General features: G+C 41.5%; 2 protein-coding genes across 6 annotated transcripts in view; both read left to right on the forward strand.

The window, feature by feature from the left end:
* Positions 1–10798, forward strand: part of ulk2 (unc-51 like autophagy activating kinase 2) — a 37091-nt gene extending 26293 nt beyond the window's left edge. The window contains exons 15-28 of one of the 3 annotated variants that reach the window (XM_039824354.1): positions 245–394; positions 2256–2401; positions 2513–2593; positions 3472–3740; positions 3839–4017; positions 4616–4725; positions 4836–4973; positions 5121–5362; positions 5510–5688; positions 5838–5956; positions 6171–6328; positions 6475–6610; positions 7504–7609; positions 7684–10798. In XM_039824354.1, coding sequence (XP_039680288.1) covers positions 245–394; positions 2256–2401; positions 2513–2593; positions 3472–3740; positions 3839–4017; positions 4616–4725; positions 4836–4973; positions 5121–5362; positions 5510–5688; positions 5838–5956; positions 6171–6328; positions 6475–6610; positions 7504–7568 — 1972 coding nt within the window. In that variant the 3' untranslated portion in view covers positions 7569–7609; positions 7684–10798. Of the gene's footprint in view, positions 1–244; positions 395–2255; positions 2402–2512; positions 2594–3471; positions 3741–3838; positions 4018–4615; positions 4726–4835; positions 4974–5120; positions 5363–5509; positions 5689–5837; positions 5957–6170; positions 6329–6474; positions 6611–7503 lie in introns of all 3 variants that reach the window. The other 2 variants (XM_039824364.1, XM_039824344.1) reach the window with 2 other exon arrangements.
* A 464-nt stretch (positions 10799–11262) lies between these two features.
* Positions 11263–21769, forward strand: LOC120548811 (aldehyde dehydrogenase family 3 member A2-like). Of its 3 annotated transcripts, none has more exons than XM_039785309.1 (11): positions 11263–11525; positions 12912–13073; positions 13387–13618; positions 14068–14153; positions 14417–14625; positions 14792–14909; positions 17686–17827; positions 18883–19049; positions 19220–19319; positions 19710–19948; positions 21295–21769. In XM_039785309.1, exons 2-11 carry the CDS (start codon positions 12912–12914, stop codon positions 21313–21315), a joined length of 1476 nt encoding a protein of 491 aa, XP_039641243.1. In that variant the 5' UTR covers positions 11263–11525; the 3' UTR covers positions 21316–21769. The 3 variants fall into 3 exon arrangements, with proteins under 3 accessions (XP_039641243.1, XP_039641235.1, XP_039641252.1); XM_039785301.1 differs by lacking the exon at positions 11263–11525 and adding an exon at positions 11705–12231; XM_039785318.1 differs by lacking the exons at positions 11263–11525; positions 14068–14153 and having other exon boundaries at positions 12935–13073.
* The last annotated feature ends 244 nt before the right edge of the window (positions 21770–22013 follow it).

Raw genomic sequence — 22013 nt, forward strand, 5'->3', positions numbered from 1 at the left:
TGCCTCCACACTGTAGTAAACAAAGAACACGGGGCTGTAGAAACCAAGTCCCTCCATTTTAGACTTGTCCTGCTTTATGTTCTACTTATTAAACAAGCAGTCACCTTTTGGAGATTTAAGTTAATATGGGTGTTGACACCACTCAAGATGTCCTGCAGATTTGGAAGCAGCAGCAGCAGCAGCAGCAGCAGCAGCCTCGAGCGGCCTGGCTAACCGCCCTCGTCTCCCCATTCTTTCCCTCCAGGCAGCCGCAGCCCACCCCAGGACAGACCCCCATCGTGTCCCCACGGGCTGAGACCACCCCCATCCCTGTTCCGACCCAGATCCGCAACTACCAGCGCATCAAGCAGAACCTCTCCAGCAGCCCGACGACCACACTGTACAGCTCTCCCAGGTAAGAGCCGCCTCTGCTGGGTCTGAGGGTGAAGGAAGTGCCCTTGGTGCTGGATGGTTCTGACTTAACTCTGCATTATATTTACCTTTTTAGTGATTAGTAATGAAACGCCTGGAAGGGGCACCGGTTTGTTGATCTTTATTGGCGACTAATGTTTTCCTTATTTTGGGAGTGAACTTTGTGGCTAGGTAATGAAACCCCAGGCTGTTATTTCATCAGCCATAAAGTTTGACTGGATTTACATCAGATACAGTCAGGGCCTGCTTTTATATTTATATATCCCAATCTGTTGCTGGGAGGGTTTGTTGGTGGTTTTATGTGAAGACAAAACAGATGGGATGGCCGAGGAAGAAAGAAGGGTGGCATCTCGTTTCACAGGAAGATTAGTTCTGTTGTTCCTATTTACTATTGTCTGAAAAGGAGAACACTAGGGGTACTCTAGGCTTTAATCAGCTGTATTGTATTTAATATGTGTTTAATATTTAAAGGTTTTATTGGTTTGGTTTCTGTATTTGCTTGTGTTCATCTGGTGGTTTGCTTGCTTTGTCATTAGCAATTAAATTCCTCCTGTGGTGATTGTAGCTCTGAAAATAAGGATTTGTATAATGGTTCTGTAGTAGCAGCTTGTTTACCTGACCTCTGTGCAGCCATGGTAGGTAGATCCTGGAGGACAGTTACTGTCCCTCTCACCCTTTCTTGTTCAGCTGTCCCACTCTTCAGCCATCCTACCTCTGCAGTCTGTTCATGGAGGATTATTATATATATTATATATTTAGATCTCTGACACTCTGTCCCTTTGACCTATCAAAGACCCTTCTGTGTGTTAGTATTGTTATTCTCACTTTAGGGAGCAAGAATATGTCAGGTAGAACTCCTTAACATACTATAGGATCTTAATTTTGCTCTCTTTTACAAATAACACCTTGTAATCAGATACGAAGATTGTGTGAAGTGGGGTAATTTGTGTTGAGCTCATATAATGAGCTATTACTTAGCATTAAGAGATTACTAATAATATTTGGCCTTTGTGTACCTGTAATATCTATAATTTCTTGATATAACAAATCGAGCACAGTTTACCAGACCCATGTATGCGATGGCATGTGTTCCTTATATTTTGAAAAAACTCCATAGGGCACTTTTTAATTAAATCTGTGCCTTCTGCAGTTGTATTCAGGGCATTTTCTTAGATTAGATTATGTACTGTGTATATTGTGTATCTCAGTAATTACATAAGGTCCTCACAAAATACTGTTACTTTGCAACACTCTGTACTTGTACCAAATACTTTGTGTCAAAGATTTGAGATGAGCAATCTGCACAGTAAATGCTCTTACACATGCTTTGTGACTCAAATCTGTGTTGCAGTCTTGTACAGTACTTGCAGCAGTTATCTTGGGTTGTCTCAGCAGCCAAATAAGTTTTACTATTTACTATCGGGCCAAAATAAGCAAAAGGGAGAAGAAAGAAATCACCTGAAAGAGAGTAGTTGAATACCTGAATTACTGTAGGGCTGCAACTAACTATCATTTTCATAGTCGATTAATCTGCCGATTATTTTCTCGATTAATCGATTAGTTGTCTGGTCTATAAAATGTCAAAAAATGGTTAAAAAAACATATCGATCCATGTTTCCCAAAGCCCCAGATGACGTTCTCAAATGTTAGGGGACCACTGAGGCCTATATAAAAGCATCCAAAGAGCACCATGTCATGGGACCTTTTAACTCTTTGGATTAGTTCAGTGTTGATTGAGACAGAGCATTTTCCTCATGGCTCTGAAAACTAAATGCATTTTACTTGCACTTGGGAAGGTTTACGTACATTAATGTTTTTTTGTGATATGTGTTTGTGATTTCTAGGTCTGGCACAGTGAGGCGCTCCAACACTAGTCCTATGGGGTTTCCCAAGGTGGGCTCAGGGTCCCCCAGCTCTGCAGATGTCCCTCAGGCAGTAGGCAGGCGTCTCTCCACCGGCAGCTCCCGGCCCTACTCCCCCTCACCTCTCGGTAAGGATATGTCTAGACATGTCAAGCACATGAGCCTTTTAAGAACACCTTCCAGACATGACTTGGACTTGTCCAGAAGCTCGCAATAAAAATAACTGTTTGTGTTTGCAGTGGGCACCATCCCTGAGCAGCTGGGTCACTGCTGCTGTCACATGCAGAACCACGAGCCTCGCAGCCGCAGCTCCTCAGGAGGTCAGTTCACAGGCAAAACTTCAGCTGTCCTCAACATAGCCTGGTCACCTGGTTAACCCACATCCAACTGTGCCAACTTGTCCACTTAGATGAGATTTAACCTACATGGTCCTGTGTGGAATGTGGGTTGTAGAAACAGCAATTGGTAATCTGTTAACACTCAACAAAAACACGGGGACACAAATACATACAGCCCTTTGCCAAAAAGACATTACAGAAATGCCTCCCAGTATAATATATTATGAACTGGCATTTAAAATATGCAGTATTACCATTAACTGCAGTTAATGACAGAATTGTCATGACTTTTATCATTGGTCTTTTTGTGTCTGACACTGTGGTTATATTAAAACTGCAGACGTCTCACAACTTCTGAACTGTTTGTGTCTAGAGGTTTGCTGTCATGGTGAACATTTTATTTGAACCAGGAACAGGGCTATAGTGTACTGTCTGAAATGGCGCCTCAGTCAGACAGACAGTACTTTGTCCCCTATTTCAAAAGTCATACAACCAACAGATTTTATGACCAACACAGAGTCTCTGTGGAAAGTCTCAGGACTTTTGTACTTCACTGGTCACTTTCTCTAGTGCAGAGCAAAGTTTAGAGCTGAAGACTGCCTTCTGCTGAGAGACAAATGAGACATGAACTTATGTCTCCTCTGACCTGCCAAAGAGAATGTACAACAGATAACCTTATCCATGATCAATCTGAATCTATACTGTACAGGTTATTCAATTCAAGTCAACTTTATTTATAGTGCCAAATCATAAAACATGTTATATATGGGCATGTTTCATATAGAGTAGGTCTTTTGTATACTACTATATGGTCCATTAACTTGAATTGAACTCTAATCCAGTCCCTCTACCTTCTCTAGGTTCCCCCGTCCCATCCTCTCAGCTCCTGGGGGCTCGGCTCCAGAGTGCCCCCGCCTTGACTGACTTCTACCAGACCAGGCAGAAACTCCACAAGCAGTTATCAGACCCTGTTCAGCCTTCTTCCTCGTCCTCCTGCAGTCATTCCCCTCAGCTCGGTCGACCAGCCAACCTTGGCTCCTCCCCCACCAAGCTCCTGGGCTCCTCCCCCCGCACGTCCGACTGGCTGCAGAAGTCCCCGCTGCCCACCATCATTGGCTCCCCGACTAAGGTGAGTGCAGATATTATTAAATGTGCAAATTACCAATACCAAATAAACTAAAATATTAGTTTTTAAAGTTGACCTGTTTTCATTTATTTTTCATTCAGACTATTTCGGCACCGTTCAAGATCCCCAAAACGCAGGCGTCCTGTAACTTGATGGCACTGGCGGACAGCCCCGTGCCCACCAAGACGTTGGCAGATGCCCGGGATATCTGTGCCCACCACTGCAGCCCGTACTTCACCGGACGCCCAGCTGCCCCTGAGGCCAGCAGGACCTTTGGCAGGTAGGACTCACTGAAAGAAACATGTCCTCTGTCTGTACCCCTCGCTTGCCCAGATCTACAGTCTCCATCACATTTCTTTTGCACCCATTTCAGCTTCCACCTTAACTTACAGTATATTACACTGATACATTAATGTCCATTGATGGCTATTATGTCTGATCTAGTCATCATGTTTCCTTGTTAATATGATGGACATTGTCCTATTCAGTTTAAAAAACAATTTATCAGTAGTACACTGATGTAGTAATATCCCTGAACCTGAATGATATCTAACACTTCAGACTGGACGTAAGAGTTACTGACAATGTAATTTTCTTTAATTACTTTCTTATTTTCCGGATTTTAAATGGAGAGTTTTCGTTTTACACTGGCTCTATTTTGTTCCAGATACATTTCTATCCAGGCAAAACACATTTCTGGCTCTAACATTGATATATAATATTGATATGTATATCTACATGTTTTTAGAGCAAAGGGTACTAGCTTGGTGCACCACTTTTTATTATTTTGACCCCCCCCCCTGTCTATCTTTTAGCATGTGACGTCACTTTGTCTGCTGTTTGACGTTGCGTTGATGTTATCCATGGTTTCCCTGCAGGTCTGTTAGTACAGGTCGTCTGTCTGAGCAGCCAATCAGAATCACTCTGGGTGGACAGGCCTATCAAGGCAGCAATGACAGCTTGAACACAGAGCGACCCATGGACACAGGTATGGACACACTGCTGTCAGCACAATGGACAGCTAAACTTAAATTTAAACTGCAACTATTAACAATGTATCACAGAGAATAAAACCAATTACATGTCATCTTCCCAAAGCCCCTGCAGGTCCCAGTGGGCTGGTTCAGGTTGGGTCAGTGAGTCCCCGTACTGTCCTTTTCACCGTGGGTTCACCGCCCAACAGCAGCACTCCCCCTACCTGCAGCCACCTGGGCACACGACCACGCACCACCTCAGGTGAGGACCCTTCCCCTAATCTGGGCTAGTATGCAAGAAAATAAGCTAGTAACAGTGAGAAGCAGGAAGGCTGGGAGGTGTTCTTAGTGAAGGTGTTTGTCCGTAGATCTCATGATCCTCCACTCTCCCCTCCCATCCTTCTCTCAGTGGGCTCCAACAGTTCGGCCGGCTCCCTGTGCTCCACCAGCGGTCGGGTCTATGTTGGATCTCCTCCAGGCATGGCCATGGGCTGCTCTCCTCCAGGAGGTTTTGGGGGCGGGCAGATTGTCCCCAGTACTGAGGGGGCACCCAGCAGCCTGCGCTATGTTCCCTATGGGACCTCCCCTCCCAGCTTAGAGGGATTCATCACATTCGAAGCCCCTGAGCTGCCTGAGGAGACCCTCATGGAGGTGAGGGAGTGTGAGGTCAAATGTTTGGTGTCTATTTCCCATCACCCAACAGGGGAATTGGTCAATTAGACAACTTCATGACTCACTGGTATACACTTTTAATCTTCTTTTGTGTTTTACATTTCATCTTTGTAATTTCTGGTCTAGCGTGAGCATACAGACACCCTGATGCACCTGCGGATGATGCTTTCATTCACCGACTGCGTCCTGGAGATGGCGGCAGTGCGAGCTGGAGGGACGGAGCTTGGCGTGTCGGCCGCCTCCCTCTACCCTCCCCAGGACAGTGTGGTTGTGGACCAGATCAGCCAGCTCAGCAGAGAGTGGGGGTAAGGAATGACTAAAGTTTAGTCTGACTCTCTGATAATCATACATTAAATTAATAGTATTCTGTAGTCAGAGGAGGCTCTTTGTTTAGTGGTGTTGGTGCAGTATTTTATACTGTATTTTATATACTATGGTTGTGCTGCCCCTACAGGCAGGTGGAGCAGTTGGTGCTCTACATGAAGGCAGCTCAGCTCCTGGCTTCCTCTCTCCATCTGGCCAAGGCTCAGATTAAATCAGCCAAGCTCAATCCTTCCACTGCCGTCAAACAGGGTAAGGACATTTTATTTCACTGCCCATTACTTGATTTAACCTGTGACCAATGCATTAAACCGGAAACTGTGGCTGAGAAAAGAGGGGAAATCTGCTGTTCACCCACTTCATCTGCAGGAGAAAGACACTGTAGTTATGTGTCCTTTACATATATGTAACTTTCAAATTCCAAGTATATGCAAAAATACTAAACCCTCTCTCTGTCTTCTCTCAGTGGTGAAGAGTCTTAATGAGCGCTACAAAAGCTGCATCTCCCTCTGCCGGCGGCTGACTGACAGACTCAACCACTTCTTCTCCGACAAGCAGCGCTTTGTGGACGAAATCAACAGTGTCACCGCGGAGAAGCTCATCTACAATCATGCAGTGGAGATGGTGAGTGCTGGATACACGTATAGTCATTTCCACCAGGTTTTTCAAACAATATGTTCAGTAAAGTGCAACTATGATCTATACTGGTCAGCCTAATGTGTTGTGTGTGTGTGTGTGTGTGTGTGTGTGTGTGTGTGTGTGTGTGTCAGGTTCAGTCAGCTGCTCTGGATGAGATGTTCAAGCAAACAGAAGATATAGCCTACCGCTATAGCAAGGCTGCCATGCTGCTGGACGGCCTGTCCAAGATCCTACAGGACCCCACTGACATTGAGAACGTGGTCAAGTGTGAGTACAAACCCTGAGACACACAAACACACACACACACACACACACACACACACACAGACAGTCCTACACAATTGGCCTCATGCAGGAACCACCTTTATGAATAAGATTGGGTCTTTAGTTTTAAGTGGCATGTACGATGATTTCAGAGAATTTGTAGCATAAACCATTTATTTAACACTCAGCAAAATTCCAGACCTGTTGTACAAGTCATGTACAGATCAGACTTTTTCAACATGGGGAAAACACATGTTTGACTTAAAAGTAAGAATGCCTCCATCTGAATGAATGTGGAGTTTTAGTATGTTACAAAATAAATCCGTTTACTGTGTAAGTGTGAAGTTAATCATTGCTCCCCAATTTACTTTTATTGCCAAGTTATACAATTACCACAAGACTTTATGTCAAACCATTCACTCTTATTTCTGTCATGGTACAGCTCTGTGATGACATAGGATTGACAGCTATAGTAATATTTGGGCTTTTTTTTGGGGGGTACTCTTACACCACTGCTAAATCTTTATGTTTATGTCTGCTGATTTCTGACAGCAGGACTTGAAACTCTGCAGTGTGAAGGTCTTACTTGTTGTCTTGAGTAACATATTTGTGAATGAAACGTGTGCACAAAAAGAGCAGAACAGGTAGCCGTTTATTTGGGGGCGTCGTTTATGCTAATGATCAAACCTCATGAAAACTCACCTCTTCAAGAGCAGTTGGTATTCATCAGGCTAAAACAAACGATTTACAATAACTTTGTGCAGTTAAGAGACTTTGCTGAATCTGCAGGTCTAGCAAGACTAGGTATGCAGTCTGTATAATAACTATATTTACTTGTTTAAGTGTTTGCTTTGACTTCTATTTATATGTTGTTGTTTTGTGTATTCTCCCTGCAGACAAGGCCAGCGTGGACCGCAGGATATCAGCCCTCTGCTACTGCACTGTCACACTCTACGAGTAGCAGCCCTCCCATACACACACACACACACACACACACACACACACACACACACACACACACACACACACACACACACACACACACACACACACACACACACACACACACACACACAGAGGGACCATGTCCTAAGACTATTGACTACCATCCTCACAAAGCCGCTGTTCCCTCCTGTAGCAGTTCAAGCACTTTTTATTTGATAGGTTTCATCTGTATTTATCATCATACTGGCTGCATCACGAACTGAACTGTGACAAGCGACTGATGCACAAATTTACAACCAAAGATGACAACGGATCCAGAAACAAAAGGCTGAAACCGGATGTGGACGTAATGCCTGCACTTTCAAGTGCATTTTTCTTCTTACGCTATGATGGTGGAAACCCATCTGATCAACATGTATAAAAAAATAAACTAATGTCCATCTTTCAGGATATCATTTGTTTTTTACCAGAAGAAAAAAAGGATGGACAGGACTATGAGGCGGTGTTGTGGACTTCAAGAGACTCGAACTGGAGTTTGTCTTTTTTTTTTTTTTTTTTTTTTATCCTGCGTACTATGTTATATCAGTGGTTATTTACTCTGTGTTTAAGTTGTTGTTTTTCTTATTTATTGGTTCAGAAGAACAGGGATGTTTGAGTCTTCTGCCTATGTAGATAACCTCAAGTATTGGAGTGGAATGAAATGGAAGAAAATTGCAGAAGGCTTATGGCTGATCACTGTAACTGATCCAACAACATGGATTTTTACGTAAAACAAGAACTCTCGTTACAAAAACTAGACAGCCATGTGAGCAAAGGAACCTGTAGATTTGGAACTGCTTTATTATTTTTCCTGTGTTGTTAGCTCAAGCACTTTATTGTGGATTGAGAGGAAGAGGCGTGTAGCTGTACAAGTTCTGAAGGGAGAAATGTGAAGGCAGGGGAAGGGTTTTCTAATCACTCCTGCTCCCACCCTCAAAATGTACCTGCTCTGTATGCATGATAAACAAGTTTACAGACTGCATACATTTCCCATAAGGCAGACCAACCAGGGAAACTCGGGTAAGGAAAATAGTGCTGTCAGCCAAGACAAATTGGCTGCAGCTCAACTTTACAGGGCCTCTTCTGTCAAAGTTTAATAGAACCACTTTTTGCTTGTAAGCAGATTTAAATAAATATATTTAAAGGGGCGTGTCACCGATTTTACACATGAAAATCAGTTTACCTGTCACGAATAGCCCTCCTCAGCCTGTGAATTGTAAAATGTCTTCTGTGACTGATGGGAGATTTCTGAAGTCTGAGATTGAAACCCAGATGATGCCATCAGGGTTATCTTGATTAGGGCTTGTGGACTAGCCCCCCCCCCCTTTTTTTTACCAAAAACCTAAAATAGGGGAGTGGAGTTTGAAAAAAATGTAGGCATTGCCAGGCACAGTAAATTCCAGATACAGTAGTTGTGTCTGGCCATATGAAAGAATGGGCTACAATTTGAATGCAGCCATTCAAAGCCTTTCCTGTTCTTTACCATTGATGTGACCGATGCAGTTGTTCTCAAACATCAAACCAACATTTATCATTTATAAAAAGAAATACTTGTAGTTTGGTAATTCACATAAAAAATACAGAGCAGGGGAGCTTCGATCAGCTTTTATGGACCTTGATATTCATTTTACACTTGCAAATAGTAGAAAAAACTGTCCCATTGTTTCCCTTGTGACCCAGTTTTATAGGACCGTAACAGACCCGTGGTGACTTGTTGATTATGTTGATCACAGTGAGGAGGAGTTAAGTTAAATGTGGGGTGACAGTGGCTCACTCTGCTCACAAGGTCTGCAGGCTTGGATATTCAGAAGAAAAGATGGTGGCAGGCCCTTCTCCTGTCCCCACTGCAGTGCTGAACAGCCAATCAGTGTCCACTTTAAACCCTGAAGGAGTGATTTGTGAAACTGAATGGTCATATTACTTGACAAGTTACCTTAAAAATAATTTTCATTTTACTAAAATACTACAGTTTTTTTTATGTTCTGTCAGTATCTGTAGCTAATTTTTTAACAAAACTTGATGTTGGCAAACTTGTATATATTTGTATGTGGTGCATGTGATGATTCCTTTCCCCTCTTTTTGGGAGGGGAGTGTGTGTGTGTGAGATCACATTTTTAGTTTTGGGGTGTCGATGATACCATCAGATGACCTGCCTGTCGGTCAAAGAGCACAAATCTTTATATGTACATAGGTGAATTTGATACATTTTATTCATGTCTGCCATATTTTGGCACAACAGGGGTGTGCCAAAGAATAAAATATAACTGTGGCAGCTCCAAAACTTTCCAGAGAACTCTTTCTACCAGGACTGTTCATTGTTTAGACGAAGACACATATTTGTTCAGTGGGTCTTATGAAATTTTCTGAAATAAGCGTGACGTCTTAAGATTTCATACTCATTTCCCAAAATTTTGTGATACTTGAATTGTCACAATCTGCACTGCCTAGCATCCGCTGTCCCCTCTGGCTCCCCTCAAGTTGTCTGCTGTGCTCTCAACAGTGTATGTACTATGTATGAGTGTATATGTACACACGTGCACTTGCCAGGTGTGCATTAACGCCAGTAGTAAACAGTTATTGATGGAAAAGGAGATGCCTTCTTCTTGTGAAAGCAGAGAAAGACCTACTCCTCTGTACAGGTGTGAATACATTCTTTTTCTGTGTAAAAATGTGTATAAATGCATTCACGGGCACCCAGCGGTCTCTGGGCCTGTTGATCTGATGTACTGTTCTTTTCCGAGACATATCTGGGTTTCAGTTTCCCTCGTCCTTGTCATGAGCACTCTGAACCACACAAAGCCTTTTACTGCACACAGAGTGAAGAGGGACAAATAAAGCTTATGGGAAACTCGCCTCAATCTGTGCTCTGTACCATTTTACCCATTGACTGTAACTGAAGATGGACTGTTATAGATGAAGCATGGGTACCAAGTCTGCATTTTACCCTGTAGAGTAGAACCTCTAGAATCTTGAATGTACTGTATGTACCCTGTTGTTTTTGCCGCCTCTCCAGCTTGAGCTGAATGCATTTTGAAGAAACCCGTCGTCAGTCACGACCCTAAAAATGCAACACGTTTTCCAAGCACCTGTTTTTCAAAGAGAAATTTTAATGTTATACTTGTGTCCCTCACCGAGGGGTGTCTGTCTATGTTCTTTATGGAACACAAATACAGTCTTTAATATTAAAAAAAAAAGAAACAATTGAAATGTCTTGCTGTGTTTTATTTTTCCGAGCTTGGTTCTGTGTGGATTCCTCAGAGACTGAGTTTTGGACAAAAAGGTCTGAACTTAAAAAGTTAGTGAAGATAATGAATGATGAGTTGTTTTGTCTTTGTTACGTTTACCCTGTATGAAATTGAATGAAATTAGGAGTGCAAATAATATAAGGCACTGATCAGCAGTAGCACTCCTAATTTCGTTGTATGTAATACACTGACAAAGGCTTTCTATAATACAACAAATAATATCTATACAATTGTATTTAACAGTAACATACTCTTAACAATTAGTCATATGACTTAAAAGCTCCATAAACAAGTAAAGTCAATGTCAATGTCAATAAGTCAATCTCTCCAGACCATGGATGTAGGCTATTATAAGACCAGACACAGAGCCAGACAGTAGGCTACCTCCGTCCACATTTGTATGGAAGGGTGCAGTTATCCTCCTGGCCTGTAAAGTTACAAGGAGTTAAGGAGTTACAAAGTAACAATGAAGAAGAAGAAGAACAGGTTATGTATTTATTTGGGCAGGTATTTGGAGGACGCTTGACTGATATTTCCCTTGATGGACACACCTAAGTTACATACCATTTGCTGACGTTTGTTTTTCTTCAGTTAGCTAAAATCTGGACTTCAAAACTTTATAAGTAGTTAGCTACTAGCGTCAACGGTTAACACTAACGCTGGTAAGAGCGTGTGAGCGGCTCTGAAAGGTAAGTTATCGTCAAAACTTTAATTTGCAAGCGTTCAGTTCAGTTCAGTTCAATTTTATTTATATAGCACGTTTAAAAACAACCTCAGTTGACCAAAGTGCTTAACATGCTCCAAAAGCAACGAAACAATAAACACAAACAAGGCACAATATACAACAGTAGAAAAAGAATAATGTCAATAATGACAAGATATCAAAGCTCAACTTGAATTAAAAGCCAATGCGTAGTAATGGGTCTTAAGCAAGGACTTGAACGTTCCAATGGTCCGAGCTGTTCTTACATGAATGGGTAAACTATTCCAGAGGTTTGGAGCAGCCACTGAAAAGGCTCGGTCACCTTTGGTTTTTAACCTGGATCTGGGCACATCGAGGAGCATCTGATTGGACGACCTCAGTGCTCGTTATCTCTTACATAGCTAGCTAACAATAGCTTGTATTTGTTCGTATATTTGCTATAGCTAGCTAGCTAAACAACAACAACAACAGTTTGCAATGCTAGCTATGCCGTTAGCAACTAAGCAAGGCTGGACTTCCAGGATGAATGTGCTCATCCAAAGACATAGCTAGATAGTGATTCTGGTATTTTCATTTACTGTTCGTCGATTAGGGTTATAGCGAGTATTTTCATTTTTTTCCTTACCACAGTGAGTGTTTGCTTAAACAAAAGTCTACTGTTGCATATGGTCATATGCACAATAACTTTACAGGTAACGTTAGCGTAACATTTCGGATAGTATTAGCTAGCGTTAATTAACAATACTCTAGCTAGCTAGTGCCCAAAGTGGGGTCCAGGGATTCCCAGGTTACTTTCACTATAGCTCCATCCATAAGTAGCTAAAACATTGACAGAATATATGACTATTGTGTTCATGGGTTTCATACACTTCTTGTAATTAAACATCTAAAAGCAAAAATCCTGTCAGATGGGGGACCCTGGGACCAAATCTTATCAAATGGGGCTCCATGGCCTAATTTGTGTCAGTTTAGGGGTCCTTGACGTGGAAAAATTTGGGAATCACTACTATAACTTATTTGAGAAATTCTTCATTTTCATGTTTTATTGCTTATGGGCAAAGGGAACTTATCTGAAGATGTGAGGTCAGTGTCATTAACAAATCAGTTGTATGCTCTATATAGTTGCATACGGTTAGCTACAGTATAGCAACAGCTGTAGCATTAATCAATTGTTGCCCAACCTTTAATACAATTTCTTTTTTTCTTTTTTTTTAGCATGTTAGCCATCTTAACATAAAATTGACTTAAGAATTCAAGAAGAATTAAACCAGAAAATTAAAGTTGGCATCAAGGGAATTTAATCTAATCAAATCAAATCAAAATCAAAGGGTTACGCTAGGCCCTCATGCTGTATATTCTTTTTCTATTTAAGATGTCCCGAGAACAGCTGGTTGTACAACAGGCCAGAAGGTCCTTCCAGACAGGGAAAACCAAGCCTCTGGAGTACAGGATCCACCAGTTGAAGAGCCTGCTCTGCTTCATCTCAGAGAGACGGAAAGACATTGCAGATGCCGTCAAAAGGGATCTTGGCAAGGTGGGTTAGTCAAAACGTTAAGGGGCTCCAGTAGGTCCTTTTTTAAAATGTTGGAATTTCGTGAGGATCAGGAAAGTAGACACTCCCTAGGGAGTCCGAGGTCCTACAGGCAGGCCTGGATTATTTTCAGTCCATCTTTGGTCTGAGATCATTAGAAAAACAGTCATTAACACAGCAGGAAGGAAACGGGTCAGAACTAATCAGTGAATTGAATTATTAAATTAGTTTTGAAATAAACGTGAATTAACAAATGAATGAACTACCAAACAAACTGGGGATGAGCGCTGGATTTTGTCCCTCCTTCTGCTTTCAGAGTGAACATGGGACAGAGCTGTTTGAGACACTGGGACTGGAGGGAGAGATCAGTCTGGCTATGGAGAAACTGGCAGAGTGGGCGGCTCCTCGGCCGGTAGAGAAGAACCTCCTCACCATATTAGATGAAGTTTATGTGCAGCCGGAGCCTCTGGGAGTGGTGCTCATCATCGGGGCCTGGAACTACCCCTGGGCTGTCACCCTCCAGCCGCTGGTTGGAGCTATCGCTGCTGGTAATACATTTACCCATACACACCCATATGTATTTGTATAGAACACAAGTGTTAATAAAGGTACATAGTGTACGGTGTAGCTACAGAGGCTACATCGTAACGCCCAAGTATAATTCCGGCTTGTGTGTGCACAGACGTTCAACAGTCAAACAGGGAGAAATGCATTAATTTCCTTCATGCCAGCCGGATGGCTGAAATAAGGAATAACCAGCGAAACACTTTACATACAGTATGTGAGCAAATAGGAATAAAATAACTGTCCCAACTTAACATCTTGTCATTCATTGCTTGTGCACTGTTGAATATTATACAGGAACCAGAATTCTCTCTCTAATAACCGATTAACTTTATCAAAATGTATTGCAGGATTCACTGTGAGAAGTGGGGGGTGAGCGTCCCTTTCTTTCCCATCATTAGTTTTTCCTGCCGTTGTCTCTTTCATCTTTCAGGTAATGCAGCAGTAATAAAGCCATCTGAAGTCAGCTCTCACTCTGCCAAAGTGATGGAGGAACTTCTCCCCCAGTATCTAGACAAAGTGAGCCTGCTTTGTTCGATATGAAACGCATACGCTTTTTTTTTTGGTGGGCTTTTTCCCTTTTTATTGTGTAGAGACAGTGGATAGACATGAAAGGGGGAGAGAGATGGGGGATGACACGCAGCAAAGGGCAGCAGGTCTGATTCGAACTTGTGCCACTGCAGGACTCAGCCAGCATGGGGCGAACGATCTTACTGGGTGAGCTAGAGCCCTCACCTTGTACAGTGAGGTTTGAGTGACTGCATATACTGTCCTCTCTCTAGGATCTGTACCCAGTGGTGACAGGTGGAGTGTCCGAGACCCAGGAGCTGCTGAAGCAGAGATTTGACCACATTTTCTACACCGGTAACAGCACAGTGGGGAAATTGGTGATGGAGGCTGCGGCTCGCCACCTCACCCCAGTGACCCTGGAGCTGGGAGGAAAGAGCCCCTGCTACATTGACAAGAACTGTGACATCAATGTCGCATGTCGGTCAGTCTGAACTGTAAAATGTAAAAACAAAAAAGCTGCCATTGTGTGAACTCTATAGAAAGTCACAAATACCCACCAAACACGGAGCAGTTGGGAAGCTACCACAACCTCAAAGTGTATCTTCAAGGTTTGAGGCGTTTGCATTCTTTTTTTTTTCCCAATACAGTCGCATCACGTGGGGAAAGTTTGTCAACTGTGGCCAGACATGCATCGCTCCAGACTTTATCCTGTGTGAACCCTGCATCCAGAGCCAAGTAGTAGAAGAGATCCAGAAGTGCATCAAGGTTGGTCTAAATTTAGACTGTAATATGTCAGTTATTTTCGGAAGGGAATCTGACAGATCATTTATAGGAAAGGTAAAATTAGATAATTGAATTAACTAGGAATAATCTAGATTAGAGAATGTGAAATGTGACCATTTTAATCCTTGATCAACATGGTTGTATACCCATGTGCTGTGAGACAACTAGACAGTTGCATAATACAGTTACTAACGACAAAAATCTATCTGGCATGGGGCTTTCCAGTAGAAACTGCTGCTCTGTGACCCCACAACAGGCACTTGTTTAAGAACAGCAGTTGTATGCAATAGAGGCTTTGTGTGTAATGTTTGTATTTTTGTGTTGCCTAAGTAAAGTACCTACTTGGTAAAGTACAAAGAGCACAATATTACTGCTTACTTACTTCATTGGTGTATTTCCCATATTTGAACAATAAAAAAACATAGGTTGATACATAGGAACTATTGTTCCCCACAGCAAGAAGGACAGACGGGCTTAAGGATATATAAGTTTCTGTGCTTTTCTCTAACAATCTATAAATTGTCTTTTAAAGGTCCCATGGCATGAAAATTTCACTTTATGTAGTTTTGTAACATTAACATGAGTTCCTTCCCCCAATTCTGTTTATGGTCCCCCAGTGGCTAGAAATGGTGAAGCCCTGGGTATCCTGCTCTGCCTTTGAGAAAATGAAAGCTCAGATGGGCCGATCTGGAATCTTGCTCCTTATGAGGTCATAAGGACACCCCCACCCTCCACCTCGCCCCCTCCTCATCAATAGCTACAGAGACAGAAATGGCACATACTAAGGAAGGCTCATTGTGGGACTGGCTCTAGTGGCTGTAAATCTGCACCAAGGCTGAATTTTGGGAAAGAGACTTCAGATACAGTATTAGGGGACTAAGGCCTTCAGGGCTTGACATTAACTTTTTGAGGCACTTGTCCTTCGGACAAGTACATTTACGTTTCACTTGTCCATGCATAAAAGTCACTTGTCCGGGTAAAGATTCATCATTTTATAAAAAAAATTGTGTTTTGCTAATGCAGAATTTGAACAAACCGTTGAAAGCATCCAAACACTATCAACATTAATAAAATTCTGTTGAAACAGTAGAAACAAACGTGTCCCAACAATAGATTTCCCCTTCAACAAGAAAAAAGGATCTCCAGACTCCATAATACAAAGTAATATGTACTTGCCGGTGTGCAGAAGTTAATATATTGAGATTCTAAGTCAGTATTTTAAAGTTTGTCATTACTTTCAGATTCCTAGTCAATATTCTAAGTTACTTAGTCAATATATTGAGATACTAAGTCGATACTTTGAGATATTGAGTCAATATATTGAGATTGTAAGTCAATATTTTAAATGTTCTTATTGGTTTGAGATTCTTTGTCAATATTCTGAGTTACTAAGTCAATATATTGAGATACTAAGTCAATATTTTGAGATAAGTCAATATATTTAGATACTAAGTCAATATTTTGAGATAAATCAATATATTGAGATACTGAACAATATAGTGAGATATTAAGTCAATATTGAGATACTAAGTCAATATTTCGAGGTAAATTAATATATTGAGATACTAAGCCAATATTTTGACCAGAGGTAGTGGTGACTTGAACTTCTACTATATCTAAAATAATTTTGTAGACATACAATGGATTTTGCCACTAAATGTTGGTGTTAACTTTTTTTATACAATTTCACAAATTTCTACCCGGCAGAGGCTGATTTACCGAAAGGATCCTTTTAAAAAGGTGTAGCTACTTTACAGTTGATTATTACCTGATATTTAATCTGCATATTTTTTTTTTTTTTCAAAAAGGAGCAAAAAAAAACGACATTATAGAACGGCTTGTTTATTGCTAAGGCAAAATTAAATGATTTATTAAAAATCTAACAACAATAACAACCACTGGATAGGAAAAGGGTATTTTACAACAACTTTGAATGCAGCACAACGCTGGCGGGGCGAATTTCAAGTGAACGCAACATCTGTGTTTTTCCGACAACAGCAGCGGCACACTGTCATATGTTCCTCTCCAGTGAAATACAGACAGACGTACTTTTACACCGTTTAGCTGTCAGAATTTTAACTGTTTACTCCAGCTGCTAGCTAACGATAGGCTAACGTTACTTGCTGTTGAGTGTAGTGTTAACTAGCGTAACATGCGGCGATGTTTAGGTTGCCTCTAACGTCCGTTTTCGGAGCATCCGAGAGAAGCGCAGGCATTTCAGTGGGCACCGCGTTGCAATTCGGTCCGGTAGATAACGGTCGTTAAGGCACCGGTGCCGTATTAGCACCGGGTCTCTCCTTTTCTGTCAACGATGTGGCGAGGAGGTAACGTTAAGGCGGAGTTAGCAAGCCAACGTTAGCTAACTAACACCGGCAGGTTCACCGTGCTTTCATGCTGCATTGCTTCCAGAGAACGAGCTGAACAGGGGGCTGGGTCTAACGTTAGCGGTCCGCTGACCGGTATTGCGGGGGAAAGAAATTATCGTTTCAAATCTGTAACATAGACGTAATGAGTGGCACATGACGTGAACTAACATGGCATTTTAGTTTGTTTGAGTTTTAACTTGTCCAGTGGGACAAGTAAATTTCTCTTCCACTTGCCCTACAAAAAATCCACTTGTCCCGGACAAGCGGACAAGCCTTAATGTCGAGCCCTGGCCTTTATAAAAACATCCAACAAGCAACATGTCATTGGACCTTTTCATATTGAGATTGCAAGTAATCTGAACATCATTTATCCTTTGTCACACACATTGCAGGAGTTTTACACAGATAATCCAGAAACATTTGAGGACTACGGACGCATTATTAACCAGCGGCACTTTAAGAGGCTCATGGCTCTTATGGAGGGGAGCACAGTTGCTGTTGGTGGAGACAATGATGAATCCCAGTGCTACATAGGTACATGGTGATTTTGAACAATTGTTTGCTGAAAAGAATTTGTACTATATGTTAGGCAAACCTCTAAAGTTGTCTAAAATATTTTGATTGTGGTAGTGGTTAGCTGAAGAGGCCAGCTGATTACTTTATGTTATTGGTGTCAGCCCTTAACTTCTTAAAAAATTTCGCTATGCTGTGACACAGTGCCTCAGACTACCTAACGGAATATTACTATATATTGAGTAGCATTACTTATGTGAAGGTTGTTTGTTCATGGAGGATGGCAGGTGTAGTCATCTTGGATTCCTAAATTAAAAAAAATTAAAAAAAAAAAAAAAAAAAAAAAAAAAAAAAAAAAAACAGTGAAAGGAAGGTTTGCAGAAAAAAAAAAAAAAAAAAAAAAAATATAAAAAAAAAAAAAAAAAAAAACAAACATCCTCCCTATCTGCATTTTCAGTGTGTCTGTATACTCTGTGTGTGATATTGCAAAAATGTATGCTATCTGTAGAGGAATCCCTTCCATTGTGTACTAAGACTGTAAAATAGAACTTTAAGGTACACTGTCCAAACAACAAGCTAATCTTTGCATAATTTCAGAATGATTGCATGTAAGGTAGAGACATTTTTAATCCAATTATACTTTGGCTTCTTGTCTTTGTCTTTTCTGTTTTGGCAGTTGAAACAAATCCAAAAGTGTTCAGGATTTGTTGATTTTGTTTTTAAGTCACCTGTGTTGAAGAAAGCCCTTTTACATATCCTTCTTTAGTTGTTTAATCTCATTAACCTAAACTGCTGGGTGTAGGCACAGGTAAAAACAACCTTGGATAGATTTGCAATACAGTAAACTAATAACATTGAACATATCCCTTCTCCAAACGCACTCGTCTATATGTAAAATGTTGATTACGTTACAGGTGTGTATCCATAACATTTACATAGAACCCAGAAATATTTTCTTTCTTGCCAGGTTAACTATGATCTAACTTGTATCTTGTTTGTCCACTCTGTATGAAGCAGTATCAATACATCTTGGGCCATACTCTTAGCGTGAGTCTCTTCTTCCTGTCTCCTTGCAGCCCCCACTGTGTTGAAGGATGTGACGGGCGAATCCAAAGTGATGAAGGAGGAGATCTTTGGGCCACTGCTGCCCATCATCACAGTGAGCGGTATAGACGAGGCCATCCAGTTTATTAATGCGAGAGAAAAACCTCTGGTTATATACATCTTCTCTAATGACAATAAGGTAAACGCATCACAAGCAGACATGTTTGTTTATGATTTATTGAAGTTAATATTTAGATATTCTCGTGTCTTTTTTTTTTTTTTAAATGCTATGATGTTGATAAAAGTGTACCCACAATGCTCTGGTTCATTTGACTCGACTTGTCCTGACTGTTCCTGTCTGATAAACAGCTGATCAAAAGGGTGATAGCTGAGACATCCAGCGGAGCTCTGCTGGCGAATGACTGTCTGGTACACTTTACTGTTAGTGCTCTGCCCTTTGGAGGAGTTGGTGAGTGTAATAAGAGTTAAGGCTCTGACACACCAACCCGACGGCCGACTGTCGACAGAAAAAGCAGTCGGACTGATCAGTCGGCACCCCGAGGTCCAAAAAAGTGCCTCGGAACACACCGAAGCGGCAGCGACTTGAGCGTACGTTCTGCGCGTGCGCGAGATGTAATAAGTCTCCATAACAGCAGGCGGCGCTAATCTGTATTGTCGCCCAAAAAAAAAAAAGAAATGACGGAACATCTCTGTAGAGCTAATAAACACAGAACACAATAATCGGGTTGGTGTGTCAGCGCCTTTTAAACCAACCTGCAGATATTTTGCCTCCTTTTTTAAATTTTTTTATTTACAGACCCACATTTACAGCTGACTTATTCTCTCCCTTGTTGCTCAGGTAACAGTGGTATGGGCTGTTACCACGGACGGCACACCTTTGACCAGCTGAGCCACCTGCGCAGCTGTCTGATCAAGCAGCTGAAGATGGAGGGAGTCAACAGCATGCGTTACCCCCCTCACACTGCCAAAAAGCTGAGCTGGGCCCGATTCTTACTGCTCAAGCAGGTCAATGTGTGCAGGCTGCGGCGCATGGCACTGCTGGCCACATTAGCCGGCTTGGCAGCATTTGTGGCGCAGGTAAAGGAGCTAAAGTATACCAACACAGTCCAAAGAGGAATACAAGGTTTTGTTTTTGATATTGCTAATGTTTTATAGTTTCCGAGGATGTTCCCCTGCAAACAACTACTTCATTTGGTACTAATTACAGAGGGATTAGAGACAAAGTTCTGAGACGTTTATGACAGTTTATTAGCAGTTTTCAAAAAACGAATTTCGTTGAAACAGTTTTTAAACCCAAGGGCCAAATGGTCCATTAGATGTCACTGATAACTTGTCTTGCAGGACAAGATGTAGTTATCCTGTAAGTGCTAAATCTTTGTTAATAATTGACACACTTTGCTTTCCATTGTCTCACCCAAGGTTAAAACTGAAGGCTGTATTAATTAGTGTTGACATGACTAGAGAATGACTGATGGGACCATATTCACCTTAATAGGACATGTTTTATGTGTTACACAGTTATGTATAAACTGTTATGCTTTATGTGGTCTATATCCATGACGTTCCACTTCTGGGATTGCTCCTGTGCTGCAGGAAATTCCGCCAGATGCATGTCTTTTCTATTTCCTTCCGCTTGTTTTGTGTTGGAATTTTAAATTTGGTGGATTAACGAGGACTAGTTTTGACTGCTCCTCAGATCTCTGCAGGGTACATTGAGACAGCTAGCTGGACTCTCTGTCCAGCTGAGGTTTCTCTCGCACAACTATCTTGCAGCAGCTCTGTCCAGAGCTTAGCACCGTCCATGACAAATCTGATTGGTTTAAAGAAATGCCATTTAACCAGAGCATGTTTTTCTCCTATCCCGAATGCTGTGTGGAGTAGCCAGACCCTCCTTTAGTGCGCTTTGGAGGAGGGTCTGGCAAAGCGAGACTATGCTTTATGTAACAATTGAAAAAAAGATTGGCTTTTGAAGAGAGAGATATGGGTTTTAACAGTGTGGTATTTGTGTATAGCCTTTTAAATAATGACAAATGCAGTTTCTCAAGATAACCAGATATGAGTTACACACACACACACACACACACACACACACACACACACACACACACACACAACACACACTCTCCTACAGGCCGGTATCCTTATACAACAATGGATTGGCTTTGTCTCGGCAGACAATGTGGTGTTGTCCAGGAAATCTAACCACATAATGCCCCCTCATCTACCCTCCCTTTTAATTACCCAGCATGCTTCACTTTTCTCTGCTAAATGGCCCCTTTTGTTTTTGTCTACCCCACCACCTTTGTTGACATCTACACTTGTGCTTCTGTGAACAGTTGAACTATCTGTTATCCCTGTATTTCAAACTGTTTGCATCTGTCTCTATGTTTAATTTGGGTGTCATGTTTGTTTTTTTTGCGCAGAGATTCCTGCGGAGAGGCTGAGGAACAGAAACTGGGGGCCTGAGTTGAACGCTGGTGGTGTAGGTGATTCTGGGACAGCCACATGGACCTCCTCAATTGTAATGAAATACAGCCCACCTGTGCATTACTGGTCTATTATTTGTCATTCGTGTAGATATGTTTGACTGTTTTTTGTCCTTTTTAAAGATGGATTTTATTCTGTTAAATCTTAAACTGCTATCAATGTTTTTAGGATTATACTATATTTGTATTTAACTTGGCAAATTGAGATTTATTTAGATTCCGAAATTTATGAAAGTAATATAATCAAACTGGCCTTGATTCATTCAACTACACACAAACTACCTTTTAACATGTCAATCCATCACAGTGTAAGTACCAGGTCTGCTTTTTAAGTGATGCCAGTTCTGTTTTTGATTGTCGTCCATCACACTTTCTGCAACTAAACCGCACTAATAAAGTTCGTTATGATTAATTGTTTTGATGTTGAGATTTATGAGTTTGATACATCTTAACAGTGGCATATTATTAACAGGATCCCAAGGTTATTGTCATTTATGACATTGCTGCTGTGACTGATATGCTGTTATTAAGATACATAGACGTAAAAAATTAGCTCAACTTAAGGCTGTAAAAGAAGAAACCCAACACAACAAGTGAGCTACAGTTGTTGAAGTTGAGTCTGTCAATGCTTAAGGCGGTCTGAATGAAGCTGCAGG

This window comes from Perca fluviatilis, chromosome 2 (genome assembly GCF_010015445.1).
Source record: "Perca fluviatilis chromosome 2, GENO_Pfluv_1.0, whole genome shotgun sequence".
Classification (NCBI taxonomy): domain Eukaryota; kingdom Metazoa; phylum Chordata; class Actinopteri; order Perciformes; family Percidae; genus Perca; species Perca fluviatilis.